The 21,115-nt window shown below is 41.6% G+C and overlaps 1 protein-coding gene across 2 annotated transcripts in view; it reads left to right on the top strand.

Annotated features, from left to right (window-relative positions):
* Nucleotides 1-2,663: 2,663 nt before the first annotated feature.
* Nucleotides 2,664-21,115, top strand: part of ITPKB (inositol-trisphosphate 3-kinase B) — a 158,493-nt gene continuing 140,041 nt past the window's right edge. Inside the window, exons 1-2 of one of the 2 annotated variants that reach the window (XM_056816023.1) lie at nt 2,664-3,117; nt 4,896-7,174. In XM_056816023.1, coding sequence (XP_056672001.1) covers nt 5,111-7,174 — 2,064 coding nt within the window. In that variant the 5' untranslated portion in view covers nt 2,664-3,117; nt 4,896-5,110. Of the gene's footprint in view, nt 3,118-3,212; nt 3,948-4,895; nt 7,175-21,115 lie in introns of those variants that run through there. The other variant, XM_056816024.1, reaches the window with a different exon arrangement.

Below are 21,115 nucleotides of genomic sequence, written 5' to 3'. Positions count from 1 at the left end.
CAAAAATCTGACCAGACCACAACCTAGTCCTTCTTATTCCCAGATCTATGTTACTGGGTGAACTGATAAAACTGCTAGACCCAGCGATGATTTGATCAACATGCAGATATCCTAGAAGCCCAGTGTGGAACAGCCAGGCTCTTTAATCTTACCTATCTTAATGGCAGTACTTAATAACTGAATTCACTCCTAAATTGGGGAGTATTAGTCCTGGGAAAAGATCTACCATATAACTATTCTTCTAGAGTAGCAAGCCTGATAGCAGTGTCCTGGGACAATGGGTCAATGGGGCCTCATTGGAGTATCTGGTCTGAAGAAGGTGCTTCAGTGACTGAAGGAAGGTTGTTCTATTTAAATGATTAAGGCTGATGGCTGAACCCAATGGAGAAGCTCAGAGTTTGGCTCACTGGGTTCACTTGCTTTAAGAAGGACAGGAGTGGTTGTTTCTGCCTAGAAGATTGTATTGGCTTGGCATAGGGTGTTCCTGGGGAGGGAGGAAGGAAAATCACATTCTGCAAGGATGGCAGAGAACTTTGTAATGTAGAGATCAGCCCAACACAAATATGGGGGAGAGGGCTATGAAGTTTACATTCTGGGACTAATTGTACATGGTATAGTGCATAGACAGCTAGGCCTGAAGGCAGGAAGACCGGGAGTTCAAATCTGACCTCGGATACTTGCTTGCTGTAAGATCCTGGGCAAGCCACTTAACCCTTTTTGCCTCTGTTTCCTTATTTGTAAAGTGAGCTGGAGAAGGAAATGGCAAACCAATTCAGTATCTTTGTCAAGAAAACCCCAATTGGGGCCATGAAGAATCAAACACAATTGAACAACAACAATAATAACAAACTAATTATAAAGTACTGCTGTAGATTTTCCTACATTTCCTCTGGTAGACTTGAGTAAAGGAACATCACCTGTGGCTTTCATTTCAGTGGTCAAGGCTAAGGTCTGAACTTCTGGAATTATATGATGCTTAATAAAACTGTAGAATGCCTTCCTAAGGAGTAAGGGGAATAAAGTTGGGCATAGTCAGGTGGTATAGTGGATAGTCCTGAACTTGCAGTCAAGAAGAAATTAGTTCAGAAACTGTGTTTGAAATTTAGTAGCCCTATCTGTGTGTGTGACCCTGGCAAGTCACATTACTTTTCTCAGCCTCAGTTTCCTCATCTGTAAAATGGAAATAGCATAGGAAATAAAATAGGAAATAGCATTTACCTCACAGGGTCATTGTGAGGATCAAATGAACTTTTGCGATTATTTATAATCTAAATACATGCGTTTTTGTTATTATTTTTATTGCTGCAGTTACAATACCAACATAGTTGTTGGTGACTCCTGATTTGGTCTGTCTATCCAGGCACTGCTGTGTGAGGCTATTTTCAATGAGACTTCTGGGGTTGGATTTGAAGGAAAGGGTGAGAACTTTTGATTTCTATACCATGACACTAGGGGGTGAGGTTGAAATCAGAGACACTGCCCCCCCCCCCCTTCACTAGCAACAATGCAGTTCAATGGCCAAATGGCTGGCTTCTGGGCAAATCTGGTTGACCCAAAGGAAATATTGCAGTTGAAAAGTAGCCACAATAAAAAAGGATCATGAGTTTCTGAGGGATATGTTGACCAATTCTGCTTCCTTGGCTTCAGACTTTGCACAAGTCTGTTCTAGACTGGGAAGATTTCTTTGCTCAATTAAATGGGATTGTTACATAAACAAGCAAGGCATTGGTTTGGTGCATACAAAGTCAAAATTTCCATCTGAATTTTAGTTAATAGGAATGTTAAGTCCTCTTGAGCCTTGGGATTTATGAAACTCCAGGTTTTTGCAGCTGTGTTTTCCCTATGTCTACCAAATGCTGTAGTTAAAGTCTTATGGAATTATGCAAAACACAGTTGTACAGCCAGAATTTAATCAGTTTAGAATCTCTCATACAGCAGAATTTTTCTCTGGTTCTCAGTTTGCTTTCCTATTTTTGTTGGGCACAAGGAGAAAGGACTGCAAAATGACAGGCATGGGGAATGACAAGAGACAGGAAAGGAATCTCAGATCTTGCTAGAAGTACACTCAGAATTTATGCTTTTTCTTAAACTTAAGGAAATTAAATGCAAAAAATACTAATGTGCTATTTGCCATGTGCACATTTATTTATAGAGAAATGAACTAAAAATATACATTTCTTTATACACATAACAATTACACTGCATGTACCAGACCCAGGTCCCAGCCTTCCTCCCCATCCCTCTGAAATACTGCATGTTATAGGCGCTGTGCATTTCTTGATGTGTACTTAAAAAAAAACAAACCTAAAGACAATATGATAATATGAACGTACCCTTCATGTGTGTATTTCTGTACCCTCCCTCGACTCTTTACATAGGATTTTTAGCTCGGTATTAATGCTAACCAAGGGCTCCGGGATTTACTTTGTTCCAAAAGTTCACACAAGCTTTGCTGTTATAAAATTTAAAATACTTTCAAAAAGTTGAGTCAAGCTTCTATCAGTGGTGGAAAATGGATCGTATATCTTTAACCCGCAGAGGCTGAAAGTTTTTTTCTTTTTTTTCTTTTTGGTTAGCTAACAATGGAAACTTTTTTTTTAAGTGTTTCCCTCCTGGTCCTGCCAAGCGATAGAAAAAAAAAAGAAAGAAAAGAAAAGAAACTTGTTCCGCTGAGTTCAACCCCAGACAGGCTCACAACTTCCTTCCTGCTTTCCTCCCCCTTGGTCCCCCCGCCTTACTCCCTCCTCCCTCCCCAACTTTTTTTTTTTTTAATCGCACATTGAACAAACACATCCTAGTGACTGCCAAGCTGAAATTGACAAGGAGTTATCTCTACTTCGGAGAAAGGGGCGCGGGGTTGTTCAGGAGAAGCAGCCTGCCCTACGGTGCCCGATCGCTTTGCACAGCGCCCGGGAGGCTTCTTTCTCTGGGTGTCCCCCTTGCCCTCCCTTTTTTTTTTTTTTGGTGTGTCTCTCTGATCTTGATCTGGATGAGGAAACGGTTTCTGGGAGCATTTTCTTTTAAAAAAACAAAACAGAACATTTCTATTTGATGGGCTTTGGCGTTCCAGAAGTGATGTAGTTTGAAGAGGACCAGGGAGTGTAAGAAATTTTTCAGGTAAGGCTGTAGGTTTTTAAGCCTTTCTTTTTCTTGTCTCTTCTCGCGGATACTTCCCTGTGCAGCTCCAACTGCCAGCTAAGTGGATCTGGGACTTTCAGGTAGTGGGAGTAAGGGACCAGGGGTTGGTTCATTAAGCTTTGGAGGGTAGAATATTTGCAAGAGAAGCGAAGCGGGTGGCGGGGAGCCCCAGAAGAGAGACTCAAGTTTCAGTGTGTTCTCCAGCTTGTCTTCCGGGCTGCTCATTTGTACTCCTCTTTCTCTCTGACTGCACGGAGAGCGAGCCCTTGGGTTTCCCCCTTGCATGGGCTGGCGCCAGCGACCCGGGACACCCCGGTTGCTCTAGAGAGGGGCGGTGCAGGATTTGCAATCAGGCTACCGAGGATGTGATCTGGGAACTGGAACCGTCACTCCGCTTCCATCTCCTTAGGTTCACCCTTAGCTTTCTGGGTTCATGCCCTAGCTGGCAAGGAAGGCTTGCTGAGGCTCAGCTCCAAAGGGACTTGGGAAATTTCATAGAGCCCCCCCTGTTGCAACTTGGAGGAAGGGACTGCCGCTGTCAAAGCCGAGACTCCGCCTTAGTGTTATTGCATCCGTGGATGGGGAGTTTCACTAAAGTGGGACGCCGGCACTCTGGTGCACCACAGAGACAGCCTTCTCCTCCCCTTGGGTGCACTGGGATGGAGATCCACAAGTATTAACGCACACACGTGCACACCCCTCCACGGTAATGGAGGAAAATAGTGAGGGGGTAGCCAAAGTGTCAGTGCCCCGGGCCTGCGCGTTCTAGCACACCCACAGAATTTATGGGTTCAGTCAAAGGAAGCAAGGTCAGTACAAAGAGGTGCATGTAGAAACACGTGAAAAAGGTGTGTGTGTGTGTGTGTGTGTGTGTGTGTGTGTGTGTTTTCTTTGGCCCCCAATGCTGATGGAGGAGGGACAACTCTTTTAGGCCAGCTGAGGTTGTTGTGAGGTGGGGGTTATGTGACAGAAGGCCCTGGTTCAGTGACAGCTGGGGAAATTCATTGAGACACATTCATTGGAAAATCAGATTGATACCAGGATCACACTGGGGGCCTTATTTAGAAGCCTAGGGCACAAAGAGAAACTCAGGGGCTAGCTGCCCTATCCAACTTTCCAGGATGCCTGGGTGGGATTGGGGGTTGGATCTGGCAGAGGAGAGTATGAAAAATTTTGGGTCTTGGGCTGCGTGGTAGTGGTGAAGTCGAATTAACCAAGTACCCAAATAGATGTTCCCTGACTTTAATGAAGAGTAAGGCATGTGCCATACTCATTTGGGTCAGACTATATAGCATGTACAGGATATGTGCACAAGGACCCAGAAGGGAGGGCACTTAGCCCCTTGGGAGTGAAAATATACTCAGATGACATGCCAAACATAAGTCTAGCTGTTCTGGAGAGGAATTAGAATTTGTGGTTGGAAGAGCCCTCAAAGATCATCAAAGCTTTGGGAGTGCACACAAAAAGGGCATTCTACCCTTCCCCCCTTTTCCTGAGCACATAGTTGAGGCAGTAGTGGGAAGCGTCCTCCTTTCCTCGCAGGGCCAAACACAGGGTCTCTCCAGATGATAATTGAGACTTATATGTTGCATCCATTCCTCTGTAGGTGTAGGTGAAGTGAGCTCCCCTGGGCTCAGTCCTCGGGTTAGAGCTGACTTTTCTTGTCTCCTCTAGACCTTCTCCCTCCTTTCTCCTAGCCCCAGCCTTCTCTTCTCCTTTGCTGGGGTCCTGACTTTTCTCCCTCTTTGCCTCCACAGAGGATCGGGTTGTTTATGGAGCTTTGGGCTGGGGCCAACCCCGCTGCCCTGCCCCCATCCTGTTGCCGAGGCAATGGTGCCCCGGCTCCGCAGAGGACAGCAGCCGCCCGGCCTCCGGGGCTGACCCTGGAGGAGAAGGAGGAGGAGGGGACAGCAGTGGTGGAGACAGAGCTGGAGCAGCAGCAGGGCTTGGAAGCGCGGCCGGACCCAGTACTATGGCTGTGTATTGCTATGCGCTCAACAGCCTGGTGATGATGAATAGTAGCAGTAATGTGGAGAGTGGCAGCGGCGGCTGCAGCGGAGGCAGCGGCAAGGCGCCCCCGCCCTCTGGGAGACCCGGGCTGTCGGTGCCTGTGCTGAGCCCGGACAACAGCGTCTTCAGCCCAGGGAGAAGCACCTCCTTCCTCTTTCCTCCCTCCGATCGGCTATCGCCGGACGAGTCCGGGAGCCCAGGGAGTTGGCGGGGCGGTGGCAGCAGCAGCACCAGAAGCAGCAGCAGCGGTAGTAGCAGCAGCAGCAGGCGGAGGCTGAACAGTAGTAGCAGCAGCGTGGGCAGCCCGAGTTGGGCACCCCGTCTGGGAGGGGAGGGGCAGCAGGTGGTGTCCCCTGGCAGCCTCTCCCCAACCGGTCCGGAGGAGGCCAAGAAGAAACTGAGGATTCTGGAGTGGGAGCTACAGAATGTGCAGGTGAACCAGAAAGTGGGAATGTTCGAGGCGCACATCCAGGCGCAAAGCTCCGCCAGGGAAGCGTCCCGGAGCCCCCGGCTTGGCAGGGCCCGCTCGCCCTCCCCTTGTCCGTCCCGCAGTAGCAGTCAGCCCCCCGGCAGGATCCTCGCTGAGTACACCCAGATAGAGGAGAGGAGGACAAAGTCCTGGGGAGAGCAATGCCTGGAGACCCCAGCGGAGAGGGGGAGCAAGGAGGGCCAGCCCCGAGAAAGTAGAAGCTCGGTTTCCCCCCTGGAGACGGAGAGGAGGGCGCTTACCCTCGGGACTTCGAGACGGGACACTCCAATGGAGACTGGAAACTGGAGCCTGGCACGTGGGCCACAGGGTTCTCCTTTAGGAGTGGAGATGGAGAAGGGGACCCATACGGGGCGAGCGACATTCACGAATAAGGAAGTCCGCGAGGGAGATCATCCCCTCCCGGGAGCGCAGGGCTGTGAGACCCTTGTAGACTCCAGGGGAGTAAAGCTCTCTAGAGAAGCCGGCACTGCCGGGGTTAAAGAAGTAGAAAGAAGGGACTCCACAGGCAGGGAGCACCCCTCTGAGGCCCTCTCCCAGGAAACCTCTGCCTGGATAGAGAGAGGTTTTGTCTCTTTTGGAGTGTGTGCCTCTGAGAATCCAGTGCAGAGAGAGGGGAGAACCAGGTGCAGCGGGCCACCTGCTGCCCAAGAGAAAGTCGGGATCGGTGTCTCGAAGGCAGCTCTTGAGAAGTTGGAGAAAGGAAACCTGCCTGGTCTACTGCAGGGATCCTTGGCTCCAGAAGAGAGTGAGGGCAGGAATACCCCGGCTTTGGATATGCAAAGCTCAGTGCCCTCTGTGGCTCGGAGTTGCACCAGGGCATCCACAGGGCACAGCCTGGTAGCTTCAGGGGAGCCCCAAAAGAAAGGATCTCTGGTAGTTTTAGTGCAAAGGCCTGACTTTGACCAGGGGGAGAAAACAGGGACTAAATCATTTGGAATTCCAGGCAGAGCTGTGCATCTAGGGAAGGTGGAGGTGGAGGTGGAGTCAGAGTCAGGAATTCTTTCTGGCCACATGCAAGACGCTTTGCCTTGCAGGGATCCTGTAGAAAAGGGAGAAAGGTATCAGTGTTCTCCCAAGAACAGTTTTGGTGGACAGTTCAAAAGCTTGGTGACTTGGCCCAGCCCGATGGAGGAGGCTGGTACCACCTGGACAGACCCTGATAAAGTGGTACCACCAGATGGGACTTCAGAGAGGAAGCAGCAACAGGAACAGCAAGAAAACCATCAGGGTAAAGAGCTGACCCCTGAATCTGAGAGGAAGCCTTCCCTGAGGGAGACTTGCTATCCCAGCAACATCCCAGCAGTTATTATTACAGATATGGGGGCCCTGGAGGACGGGGAAGGGGGCTTAGAGGAAGCTCAGGGAAGCCCTCGAGGGAACATGCCTTTGAGAAAGCTGTCTTCCTCCTCTGCCTCTTCCACTGGTTTCTCCTCATCCTATGATGACTCTGAGGAGGACATTTCCAGTGATCCAGAGCGCTCTTTGGACCCAAATTCTGCTTTCCTGCATACCCTGGATCAGCAGAAACCTAGAGTGGTAAGTTTTAGTGGGAATGGCTTTCCACTGTTCTTCATTTCTTCAGCCCAAGCTTTTTATGACTGCTCTTGTATCCTAGTTTTACTGAACTTATGACGTTTCAGGCCAGTTCTTGTGGTAGTCATTACTAACTAGTATTATTTTCAGGTTTTGTTTTCTAGTGTATCTGAGAGAGAATCTTCTGGGTCTAATATATGTTACATGGGAAAAAGATAGTGAATCAACTGCTGTTGTCATTTGTGTGCAAATATGTATATATTGTGTATATTTGTACACAATGTATGCATATTTGTATGAAAATGTATATGTATATACTTATATTTGCATTGATAAACATTGTTTTTACTTATGTACAATATATGCATTGTATTTTATATATATAACACATATCTAATCTTCATTACACAATATACATTACATACATATAGATACATACAATGCAAATATATTTATTAAAATGTGAGTCTATGTAGACATACACACACATAAATTTACTTGAATAGTGTATGAATCACAACATATTTCCCAGGAAAGCATGCTTTTCATGAGCTGTCACTGCAAATGCACTGATTTATCCTCAAAGAGAGAGTCAGAGTAAGCCAGAGGTAAATTCTGATTAGGCAAATATTATCTGAATCGGTGATTCATTGAGTTGGAAGGAGACTTAGAAGCATTTGATTCTCTTAGCTTGGCTTCTGTTGATACTCTAAAGAAGCAAATGGCCCCGATTCTCAGACAGGACCTGTAAAAACCCAGGAAATGTATTTTGAACCAATCCATATTGGGTAGATAGCCACTCTTAAGTTTTCCCTTTTGCAAATGGAGCCCATCTTAGCAAGTTTGGATGAAAGTCCTCCCTATCATCAGGGCAGGAGGCTATAAAGCAGTTCAAGCTATGAAGATAAATGAGCATCATGGTTTGAGTGAAGCAGGGGGCTCGTTTTTACATTTGCGTCAAGGTTGCCTTAGAGATTCTATATTCATTAGACTTCTTTGCCTGAGAGGCTGCTGTCCAGGAATGGAGATGGCTTTCAGTCCACCAGTGTTACTTTAAGATGATTTTTCATGTTCACGTCTTTTGATTTATTTCCCAGACATCTTGCGCTGATGGTGTCACTGGACATATTTTTATTTTCATGGCATGGTTAATCTCAGCCCTACCCTGCTTTCACTCTTGGTAATAGCAAAATGTCTTGCAGAAGACGTAAGAGTTCAAGTTAGTACTTCAGAGAATGTCTGGACTTTCTCTTAGCTCTTGCAATGAGTGTTAGAAGGTTGATAGTGGGTCTGATAGTTTAGTTAGGGTCTAGTGCCATTCTTTGGAGTGCAAGATGAGAATTTAGTAGCTAGTATCTTTTGGTACCCTCTTCTTGCATATTTGCAGACCTCCTACAGGCTTTCATCCTGAAAACTCAGTATTATTAAATGGAACTAGTACCTTTCATCTGCAACTCTGGAAGCTCTCTTTCACCTCATTGCTACACTTTGGGTTGATTCCTATGACCTCTGTTCCTCACCTCGGACTCCACTTCCACCTGAGAAAAATCACAGTTTAGGACTTTCACAGACCAGGCATATATTCCTCACACAATTCATGTTTCTGTTTCCAGTGTGGAAGCAAATATTTATGCAAAATTTCACCCTGAATCAGGCTGGCATTTTGTAGAAAGAAAAGGGCCCTGAGCAAGTCACACCTGCAGTCAGTGGTATTAATGCCAGCTTTACAGGAAGATTGCTATACCTGAATGGGAGGGAGTGAAGAGCAATGGAAAATGCTTCTCACCAAAGGTGTGGTCCAGATTTCTGTATCTTCTACCAGGCAATTAGAGACTTAGTAAACAGGAGGCTGGCCTCTTCCCTTCTCAAGGTTTATTGTCAGGCCCTGAAGCATGACAGGTAGAACCCATTTGGCTGCCTGACATTGTTTTCATTTTTTACCCCCCCCTCCCCAGTATCCTGTGATGCATTTAGCCACTTTGATTGGTCATGTATACTATGATGATATATTTTTCATAATCAGTAACTTTTGTTTATAACTTTTTAAACATCAGAGTAATTTCCCATGATAATATGCCCATTGAATCTTCCCTTGTAACAAAGCCAAATTTTTGTCAATAAGAGCATTTACATAGCATTAAAAAGAAATCCTTACTTTGCATCTTAGAATCAATACTATGTAATGATTCTAAGGCAGAAGAAGGATAAAGGTTAGTCAGTGGGGCTTAAGTGACTTGCCACAGGGTCACACAATTAGTAAGTATCTGAGGTCAGATTTGAACCTAGGATCTCTTATCTCTGGGCCTGGCTCTCAATCCACTGAGCCACCTAGCTACCCCAATGTAACATTAAAAAAAAAAAAAAAAAGATTTGCAAATCTGGCTTCCGACACTTCCTGGTTGTGTGACCCCCTGGAGAAGTTATTTAATCCCCATTGCCTAGCCCTTACCACTCTTCTGACTTGGAACCAACACACAGTATCGATTCTAATCGGAAGATAAGGGTTTGAAAAAATATATTTTTTTCAAAACACTTAATGCATATTATCTTATTTGAGCATTACAATGACTGAGAAGTCAGTATTTTCATCCCCATTTTATAGATGAGGAAATTGAGGCACAGAAAAATTAAAGGGTTATGTAGCTAACATAAGTCTTCCTGACTCCAAAAATTTATCATGCCACTTAGCTACCTTTTCTGATATGTGAAACATTCTCCACCAATGGGGCAAGATTTGTTTCTTTTCTCTGGGACCAAGACTGGTCATTATAATTAATAATGTTAATATTTTAAAAGAGTCATTGTCACGAGTTCAGGTGAGGGGATTTTCAAATTAGACAGGTTCAAATATATTTCAGAAATTATTATCTAGAGGGTAGAAAAACTAAGGAACCAAAGATTCTTAAATGACTTGTTCAGTTCACCTTATTGGACCAAGGGTAACAATCAGGCTTGTCTAGCTGACTGTGATTCTTACACAACCTAGATCTCCACCTCTGAACATGTTTTGAGATGTTTGTCCTTGTAGTGTTTAGACACCCACAGGATAGAATGAAAAAGAAACTACCCTCTCCCCAAGATCCATATTCATTGAGTCATGTGAAGCAAATGCATTTTTTCTTGGGGTATGTGAGGACGTGATAACCAGCTGGAAATTGTGGGATCCGAGGCAACATTGAAGCCTTGTATGCTTGTACAATAAGGGTAGGTTTTTTTCATTGACTGCAGGTGGCTACATGACATAAAAGCATCTGCCTCACGTCCATCAAGGATATCTAATATGCATGCTACTCCACTGCTGGATGGATTTTTGATAGATGTTCTATATCAGATAGTAGCATATTATGACCCATGAGAGATCTTAGGTCTCCCTGATGCCTTTATCCTACTCACTCTTCTGGATTGTGCTGCTCTCATTTGTATATTACAACTTCTTTCCCTACTCCTCCCACTCCACTCCACCCCAACCAGAAAAAGGAGTTAACAGATTCCTTTCATAAGTGATGCTGGAAAGGAGAAGTTTGAGCACGGAGAACCTCATTCAGAGCTTCATCTTCATAGATATTTGTTGGAGAGCGTGGTCCAAATCTATTTTGAAAGTTAGAAATTAACTTAAAGCTATATTTATAATTGGAAACTTTTCTTAATTTAATTCAACAAATATGATCAAGTGCCTACTAGAGTTGGAACTCTTTGCTACATTCTGAGGGAGCTGCAAAGTTCAGATGAGGTACAGTTCCTGCCCTTAGGAAGCCATGCATCCATGTAGTACATAATTAATCAAATTCAAATCAGTCATTCAGTATTTATTAAGTGCCTACTGTGTACTAGGCACTGTAAGGTATTAGGGATAGAGACAAAATTTTAAAAAGTCCTTTCTCTCAGGGAACTTATTCTGTCAATAACTACTATATAAATCTACATAATAAGTTTGTTAGAGGAGGCAGGTTCAGTGGTTTGAGAGCCAGGTCTAGAGATAGGAGGTCCAGTGTTCAAATCTGATCTCAGACATTTCCTAGCCGTAGGCAAGTCACTTAATCCCACTGATCAGCCCTTACTGGCCTTGGAACCAATACACAGATTTGATTCTAAGATGGAAAGTAAGGGTTTTAAGAAAATAAAATAAAGTATGTGTGTTAGAGAGTTCTAAGGCAAAATATAAAGGATCTAAGGGGGAAGATTACCTACCACCAACAAGGGCAATCAGGGAACACACCAAGGAGGTAGCATAAGAATTGGGCTTCAGAGTTTGAATAGGATGAATTTAGCAGAGGAATTCAGAAAGGGAGAGAAAATGTACCAAGCAGAGGGGATAATTAGCTCAATAGAGAGAGACAGGAGAGATAAGGCATGTATGTGGAGTAATGGGATTGGAGGAGGATCTATTGATAAGGAATCAGAAAGGAATCCAGTTTGGCAAGAAAACAGATTATATAAAGGGAGTAACAGGTGAGATGTAAGGTAGTGCCATATTGTGGAAGACCTTGAAAGAAAGGCATATGACTATCAGCTTCACCGGGAAAGAGTGGGAAGCACAGAAGAATTACGAGCAGAAGAATGGTTCTTGGAGCAATATAAAGAATGGATCAAACAAAGAGAGTGAAGGTGGGAAGATCTGTTGAAGACTGTTACCAAAGCTGAGATGGGTGGTAATGAAGGCCTGTTCTAGGGTAGTTGTAGGAATAGAGAAGAGATACTAAACATGAAAGATTTGGGGAGCATTTGAAACACCAGGTCTCATTTACTGAAAGGATATTGGAGTTGAAGTAAGGAGGGACCCATAGGTTACAGCTCAGGAAGAATGAGGGGATAGTGGTGCTACAGAGAGGAATTTGTTGTTGTTGCTGCATTGTTTCAGTCATGTCTGACTCTTTGTGACCCCATTTGGGGTTTTCTTAGCAAAGATACTGGAGTCGGTTGTCATTTTCTTCTCTAGCTCATTTTATGGATGAAGAAACTGAGGCAAACAGGGTTAAGTGACTTCCCCCAAGGTCATACAGATAGTAAGTGAGGCTGGATTTGAACACAGGAAGAAGAGTTTTCTTGACTTGAAACCCCACTGCCTATCCACTATCCATAGCTGCCCACTGAGAGGAACACTGAAGCCAAAAGGAGGAGCAGGTTTAGATAATACTTCCAGACTTCCGATGTGTTAATTTTGAGGAGCCTGTAGATATGAAAAGAAAATTGGGTCTGAGGTCTTTATGAGTCTTAATGCAAGTGATGTAGAACTAACATTAAAATAAGACTTCCAAATATTATAGCACTTTTTATTTTAAAGGAATGATACCCCTTTTTGTCTCCATAAATATGTCTTTGGGATAAATTAACAAGTATTCTTCACAAGAAGGTTGTGACTGCACAGTAAGAAATGATGAGCTTATTTAATTTTAAAAATTTAATTAAAAAACATGGAAAGACCTACATGAAATTTTCTAGAACAAAATGAACAAAATCAAGAGAACATTATATGTGTGTGTGTGTGTGTATAATAAATAGCAACAGAAATAGTTTGAAGGATAATTGTGTATGTCCACCCCTAGAGAAAGAAATGTTCAATAGAAACATGCATGGCATATTTTATATATACATATATCTTTTTTGTCAAATGATGCCTTCTCTCATTCAGAATAGGGAAGGAGGCAGGGAGATACCTGGAAACTTTAATGTAACAAACAAATAAATTAATTTTTAAAAAAGATGGCTGTGACTCAGGCAATTAATAGTGGTTAGAGAGCTGAGTTTGGGATTATGAAAACATTAGTTCAAATCTGGTAACATAAATTTGCCAGATTGTGACCTTGGGCAAGTCACTTAGCCTTTGCTTCCATTTCCTCTATTGTAAAATGGGAAATAATGGTACCTTCCTCCTACTAGGGTGATTGTGAGGATTAAATGAGCTGGTATTTGTAGAATGTTTGATGCATAATAGGTGCCATATAAATGTTGGCTATTATTTATTATTGTTATTATTATTATTTAGCCAAGTAAGAAGAATGTGAGGGCCTGAAGAAGAGAAGGAAGGAAGGAAACTTAGTTTCTATCCATTTTTGTAAAAGCCTCAATGATTCTACCACAAACACAGTAACAGTAACAACAAAAGGTCTCTTTTTGTTCAAAGAGTTTTTGAAATGTTCTTTACTTGGAAAATATTTTCTGGGTGCTTATTTGTAGCTACTGAATTGACTCCTGTTGCAGGTCTGTAAAATTTCTAGATTGAGACTGGTTCTGATGGAGAGTGTATATTCAAAGGTCTATCAATACTATTGCTTTGTCTTATTGCATTTTCATAGGTTTCAACGTAGTCATTTAAAAGAATTTAAAAAATTTAAATCCTTATCTTATGTCTTAGAATAAATATCAAATATTGATTCCAAGGCAGAAGGAGCCATAAGGATTAGGCAATGTGGATTAAGTGGCTTGTCCAGGGTCACCCAGCTAGGAAGTGTCTGAGGCCAAAATTGAATCCTGGACCTTTTGTTTCTCTATACCTTCAAGAGTAAGGCTGGTGGGGGCAACTGGGTGGCTCAGTGGATTGAGAGCCAGGCCTAGAGATGGGAGGTCCTAGGTTCAAATCTAGCCTCAGCCACTTCCTAACTGTGTGACCCTGGGCAAGTAACTTAACCCCTATTGCCTGACCCTTACCACTCTTCTGCCTTGGAATCAATTCTGTGTATTGGCTCCAAGACAGAAGATATGGGTTAAAAAAAAACAAAAAGAGTGAGGCTGGTGATAATTGATGTGGATTGGTGTGGAGGGAGTCACAAAAAGCCTCATGTGAGAGGTGGCACCTGGGATGTTGTGGGAGCTAGCTAGGATTCTATAAGATAGAGGGGAGGAGCGTATTACAGACATGGGGGAATCCCTTGTCTAGATAGGAAATTATGCTTCTTGGGAATAGAGGCATTTGGATGGAAGATGAGGACTTGGGACTTGGAGCTTTTGTGTTCTCTAGTTCTTCTCTCTGGTTTATAATTTTAAGGCACCTTTTGCTTTTTGTAGTGAACTTAAAAAAAAGAGAGAGAGAGAAAGACAGGGATTGGTCTTATGATTTCATAGTATTGGAAACTCCCAGGTTAGGAAAGTTTCTCCACTGATATAGGATGATACCTTCTCTGTAACTTACAAGCTTAGAAGTAGTGAGAAGTTAAAGAGACTTGTTCAGGATTACATAGCTAGTGTACATGAGGGAAAACTTAAACTCGGGCTATTCTGACTTTTAAGATTGGTTTTCTATCCACTAGGCTACTCTTTTTTTTTTTTTTATTGTTTATAAGTAGGATTTTTGCCAAGCAAATCATAATTTTTAAAAGCTTGCTTTTTGAAGATGCTTGTTTTCCAAGTGAAGAATATTATTTGTGATGTAGATTTTTGTGTTTTAAAAAGGGTTAAAATAGGGGACACTTGTGGTCCAGGTACATGTCAGGTTGTCAACTGACATGACCTAAATAAAAACTATTCTTGAGGCTTTATCTGCAATTTGTGGCTAGAGGACAATTGAGACTGAAACCTCAGAATGGAACCCTTGTGGCCATAATTTTCCACCTATCTAATCAACATTACTCATTAACATTATATTAGGCTATGCTATGTGAATTAGAAAAATCTCTTGTCCTTGCTTTGTAGTTGGGTTGGGCTAATAGGCTTGCCTTCAAATGGAGGTTGGGCTGATTTATTTATTAATCCTAAACCAGTATTGATTCTAAGGCAGAAGAGTGATAAGGGTTAGGCATTTGAAGTCAAGTGACTTATCCAGGGTTATCCAGCTAGGAAATATCTGAGGCAAGCTTTGAACCCAGGACCTCCTGTCTCCCAGCCCTCAATCCACTGAGCCTAGCTGTTCCTGACTGTTTCTTATAATAGATATACTGCTCTGTATTGGGGAAAAGTGCTGAATTTTAGAGGAACCTGAAATTAAATCCTACCCTTGACAGTTGCATGTTTCAGGAACAAGTCACTCCACCACTCTGAGCCTCCAGATTCTCCTCTTTAAAATGGGCACCTCTGGTACCTATCTCCCAGGGTTAACATAAGGTTCAAATGAGATAAACTATATAAAATGGTTTGTTGGCCTATTGGTACTCTATATAAATACCAACTGTCATCATTACTGTACTCCATGAGGATGAAACCTGTATCATATATCCCATATCCATTGTCATTCTTTGTATTTGTAGTCCCACTGTCTGGCACATAGTAGATGCTTAATAAATGTTGATTGATTACTAGGCTTCCCTCAGTTTCCCCATCTTGCCAAGAAAGACAGAGATACTGACCCATCTTACTAGGGAGGACATATGGTTAAATTCTGGATGGTAAATGACATGGGCACTGTACCCCAGAAACCCAGGTGAACTATTATCAGGGGAACTCTTGTTTTTTTCTGACTCTGAGCCTAAAAACACCCAATGACTCCTCTAGGATCCTGAGATGACCATCTTCCTTTGATCGTCCTCTAGATGGACAAAAACATACACCTTCAGACCACACCTCGATCCTATCAGACATCTTTTTGTCCCCTAAAACTAAGGAATCTTTATGTCCCCAGGCAGACCCCAGTATGATCACCCCACCTCATGCCTGAGTAACTCTCTTGTAAAAAAATGTATAAAATCCCCAGAACTCTCCATCCATGCTGTCCCCATTGGGGAACATCCTTTCCTTTCATGCTGTCCTCCCAGGGAACTGCTCCCCACTTTGCTGTTCTGCCTTGCTATCCTCCTGGCCACTCTCAACATTACTTTCAAAATTAATAAATCTCTTTTTGTTTTTAAGCTAAGTTTTGGAGTCATTGCATGCTTGCAAAAGGCATCCTTCCCAAACCCCAAAAAGGCTATCCTTCCTGCCCATAACAGTAAATACTTTTAGCTTCTCAGCTGAAAGACACTGTAGAGACTTTTAGTGTTAGTTAACAATTCAGCTCCTGTGTTTTTCACATTAAAATTTTTTGCCCTGGATTTTGTACAAGGCTAGCATATGATACAGTCACAGAATGTATATTGTATTTCTTCTTTTCATTAACAAACAAACAAACCCAGCTGAACTGATTGATAAATTCTTCAGTATTAGATTGAAAATTCCTTGAAGGTAAGAGCTGTAAATTATTGCAGCGTGCCTAAAGTAGGTGATTTATAAATATTTCTTCAATGAACCATTGAATGAAGAAAATAATTTCAGTTAAATTATACATTCACAAAATAGATTCCTATCTTTATGATGGATAAAAAAGGAATACTAGCTACCCCTTCAAACAGAACAAACTTAGAAATCCACAGCATAGTTGTTGTTTTTAATGAAATGGATTTTATTAACAGTGTTAGTAGCATTCTGAAGAAACTTGGAAAGTATTAGTTGTATTCATCTTTTGAGTTTCAGATTATGAAGTTACAAAAGGAAGTATGGGTTGACCAAGGCTCAGGTGTCCCAGAAATATTATAATAATAGTTGACATTTGTGTTTTAAGATGCTTTACGTTTATTATTTTAGTTAATCTCCATAGCAATGTAATAGAGAAGATATGACACAGTATCATTTTATATATTGGATAGGTATTTAGCAAGGTAAAGAGACTCATTTGTGATTTTATAGTTAGTCAGTGTGGAAGTCTACAATTCCTATTGTTATTCTTTGTCTCTTGGTAGTTAGATGACTATCATGATGCCAATGTCCAGGTGAATAGCAATTATTTCCCTGAGGTTGAGTGAATTTGGGGGCAACTTGGATGGTTTTCTCCAAGGAAATCCTTGATTTGTTTCAAGGATAATAAAGAAAAGATAGATGCAAAGGCTCCTAATGGTACTGACCAATAGCTTGATGTATCTAGTCTGCCTTGATAAAGTTTCAGTGTATTATAAAAGAATGTATCACTTATCTGTTTTTCATTGCACAGTGTGGTTTTTGAGGGAAACACAGAGTAGTTAAAAAGGCAGATGTCCCAAGCCATACATTGTCATTTTTTTTGGTAGCTCTGCTTCCTTCCTTCTTTCTCTTTCTTTCTTTTTTTCTTTCTTTCCTTCTTTCCTTCTTTCTTTCTTTCTTTCTTTCTTTCTTTCTTTCTTTCTTTCTTTCTTTCTTTCTTTCTTTCTTTCTTCCTTCCTTTCTTTCTTTCTTCCTTTCTTTATTCCTTTCTTTCTTTCTTTCTTCCTTCCTTTCTTTCTTTCTTCCTTTCTTTCTTCCTTTCTTTCTTCCTTCCTTCCTTCCTTCCTTCCTTCCTTCCTTCCTTCCTTCCTTCCTTCCTTCCTTTTTTTTAAACCCTAACCTTTCATCTTAGAATCAATTCTATGTATTGGTTCTAAGGCAGAAGAGTGGTAAGGGCTAGGCAATGGAGGTTAAGTGAACTGCCCAGGGTCACAAAGCAAAAAAGTGTCTGAAACATTGTTTTCTTTCTAAAGTGTTTGCTAGGTCTGGACAGGTATGGATGGCCCTTTGCTATACCATTTAAGATATAGCCCTGTGTTATGATAGGGAGGGCTGCAATAATCATTATTTCATTTTACAGGTGAGGGGATTGTCGAGAACCAGAGTACCCCCTGACCAGTAAATTGCAACGGTCTCTTGATTTTTTAAAAGGGGAAGAGAAGGGAGTCTGCAAGGAATAGGCTAGTGAGCTTAACTTGGGTTCTTGGTAGGGTTCTAGGACTTACTGGTAAAGAGATAGGTTATGAACAGCTTTTTAAAAAAAAGGTAGTAGTGTTCACAAAAAGCCATCATGACTTCAAGAACAGGTTATGCCAGACTAAGTAATTATTATTTTTTTTAAGACAAGTTTACTAAATGAAAGGGCACAAGAATATTTTGAATATTGTTTAAGTTTTATTTTATTATTTAAAAAATAAGCTTTACTGAAACTTTTTAAATATCATAGTCATTTCTGTAAATTCTCTGTACCTCAAACTCTGCCTTTGTCTTCTTCATAACCAAAAAACCCCCTCAAAACTAACTGACACAGTAACAATGTCTGACAGGGTGTGCAGCATTCTATACCTGTACTACTACTACTACTACTACTACTATTACTACTAGCTAGCTAACATTTATATAGGGCCTACTATGTGTCAGGCTCTGTGCTAAGCACTTTACAATGATTATCCCATTTGATCCTCACAACCCCCAGAGTTAGGTGCTGTTATTATCCCTATATTATAGATGAGGAAACTGAGGCAAACAGTGGTTAAGTGACTTGCCTGGAATCACATAGCTAGTATTCTCCTGTTGAAAGAAAGGAAGGAGGTAGTTTTCATCTCCTGTTATTCAGGGCCAGGTTGGATTGTTCATTATAGTTTGGTCACTTGGTGTTTAATGGCTTTTAATATTCTTTTCATCTACATGAGTATTACCATCAAGACTATTATTCTCCTGGTTCTGCTTCCTTTATTTGGAATCATTTTATTCAAGTCTTCCCATCTGTCTCTGAGTTCCTGACATTTATTATTTCTAATGGTATAATAATATTCCATTCTATTCATATTATATATATATATATATACATACATACACACATCTACATTACATTCATGGCATATGTTATATAAGGGCAACTAGGTGGTACAGATGGATAGAATACTGGACTTGGAGTCAGGAAAACTCATCTTCATGAGTTCAAATCTGGCCTCTGATTGATACCTACTAGCAATATGATCCTGGGCAATTCACTTTATCCTGTTTGCCTCAGTTTCCTCATCGGCAAAACAAGCTGGAAAAGGAAATGACAACCACTCCAGTATCTTTGCCAAGGAACACCCAATGAGTTCATGAAGAGTCAGACATGACTGAAAATGACTGAACATGGTATAGTAGAGATAATAGTAGATCTGGAATTCATAGAATCATATACAATAGGAGTTTATTTTATTCAAACCCAATACATGTGAGTTCCAATATGAACAATTGCTAATGAATAAAGTAAAGGCTTAAAAATATATAAAATAAAAATTTTTAGTTAGATGCTAAATCTGCGCCATTTTCCAAAGCTGAATAATGTCTCATAGCAGTTCACCCAATCACTCTCATTCTTGCTCTGAGAAAGCATTACTGTGAGTCATTACATTGTTTTGCACCAAACATTAACTCTTGCATCAGTTTTTGTCTGGAGTTTTTCCTTGTACTGCATCAGAGTAGTGCTTTTTGTTTCATTAATGCTACTTAGTTATTCATAATAGTCCCAAAGTAGAAGAGTAGAGATACTTGTATATATGATAAGTCTAAGAAAAGTTGTAAAGGGCCTACCTATGTTTGTAACAGAAATACTTTTTTAAAAATTTATTTATTTTGGAGGGCAAGTGGGTAGCTCAGTGGATTGAGAACCAGAACTAGAGGTGGGGAAGTCCTGGGTTCAAATGTGGACTCAGACACTTCCTAGTTGTGTGACCTGGGACAAGTCACTTAACCCTATTGCCTAGTCCTTACTACTCTTCTGCTTTGGAACCAATACCGAGGATTGATTTTAAGGAGGAAGGTAAGGGTTTAAATTTTTTTCCCCATGGTTACATAATTTATGTTTTCTCCCTCCCCTCATCACCCCCCCCCTTCCTGGAGTTGTACAGAAATACTTATGAAATAATTTAGTTTGTTATTATGTGCAATTTTTAACCTACATGAAAGGTCTTGGAATATATTGGTTGCTCAAAATGAGGTCCTACTGGAAAGGTATAGAGATAGAAAAGATCTTAGAAACATCTAGTTAAATTCTCTCATTTTTCAGGTTTGGACATGGAATGACTTGTTCTGGCTAGTAAATGTATGAGGCAGGATTTGAACTCAGATCTTCCTGACTTTAAGACCAGCACTATATGTACTGCTCCCAACTCAAGTCTGTATAGTATAAAATGAGGAAAAACCCTGAAATTGTCTTCTAGTTCCAATATTCAGTCAACCAATATGCTCTTTGTTTCTTTCTTTGTCTCTGTCTAGATCTGTCTGCTCCTTGCCACCATCACCTCCTCATAGACAAATTCAGCCTTTACTATTGATGATTCCTAGCACCTAGTCTAAAAGCAACTTACCAGTGTTTGGCACTCTTTCAACAACTCCATTTAGAATTCCCTGTTAGAAAATATAAAAAATATAAACAGTTTCCTTTTTCTATGGTCCTTGCTGGAGTTTGGCTGATCACAACTTAATGGGAACAGACAACCAAAAGTACCACTCTCCCTCCCCAAGAATTGGTCAATACCTCCTTCTTTCCTGGAATCTTTATTTTTACTTTGGTCCTCAGTGAACTGTTAAATCTCATGGTGTGCACAGCCAGGAAAGTAAAGAGATACAGATGTCAGGAGATGGTGCAGTGAGAAACTCTGAAATTCACACATAAGATTTCAGTTTTTTCCCCTCTATAGGTAGAAAAAACTTCTCACTAAACCCAAAGGGTGTTATTTTTCAACTAAAAAAGAACCTCACTGGTGAAGCCCTTGATTATCATGCTAATCTAGCATTTTACTTTTGTGGTGAGATTTAGGACTGAAAGGGAAAATAAAATGATACAGCATCTCCAGCAAATGGAGCAAAATTATTTCCGCTGACTTGGTGACTAAGATTAGGGCTTGGGTTACTCAGAGAAGATGGACGTGTAAATAGGTATTAGCAAAATGATGAAAAAAAATGGCCCTTCCTTGGCCAAGAGCCCATAGAAAAGGGCAACACTCAGAGCTCTTTTAAAAATGTGTTAGCAAAACCACTGGCTTTTTCGGCACCTGACGAAGAGTTCCCATCTTCCCATCAGAATTTCAGTGTCTTCTCTTGTCTCAACCTTTCTCTGCATCACCCCTTCCCTCCCTTGAACCATTTTCATCAGGATGAATGCACTTATTGTGCTGTTTTCCAAGAAGAAGCTGTAATACATTTTCTATTACAAGCTCTTCATATTTTTCACATACAGCAGGGAATGTTCAACCTGCCACCGGACGAAAGGGGATTTGCTTTCCTGGTGGCTGGCCATCTAGAAAGCTA

This window comes from Monodelphis domestica, chromosome 2 (genome assembly GCF_027887165.1).
Source record: "Monodelphis domestica isolate mMonDom1 chromosome 2, mMonDom1.pri, whole genome shotgun sequence".
Classification (NCBI taxonomy): Eukaryota; Metazoa; Chordata; class Mammalia; order Didelphimorphia; family Didelphidae; genus Monodelphis; species Monodelphis domestica.
This window is presented reverse-complemented; position numbering and strand designations above follow the sequence as displayed.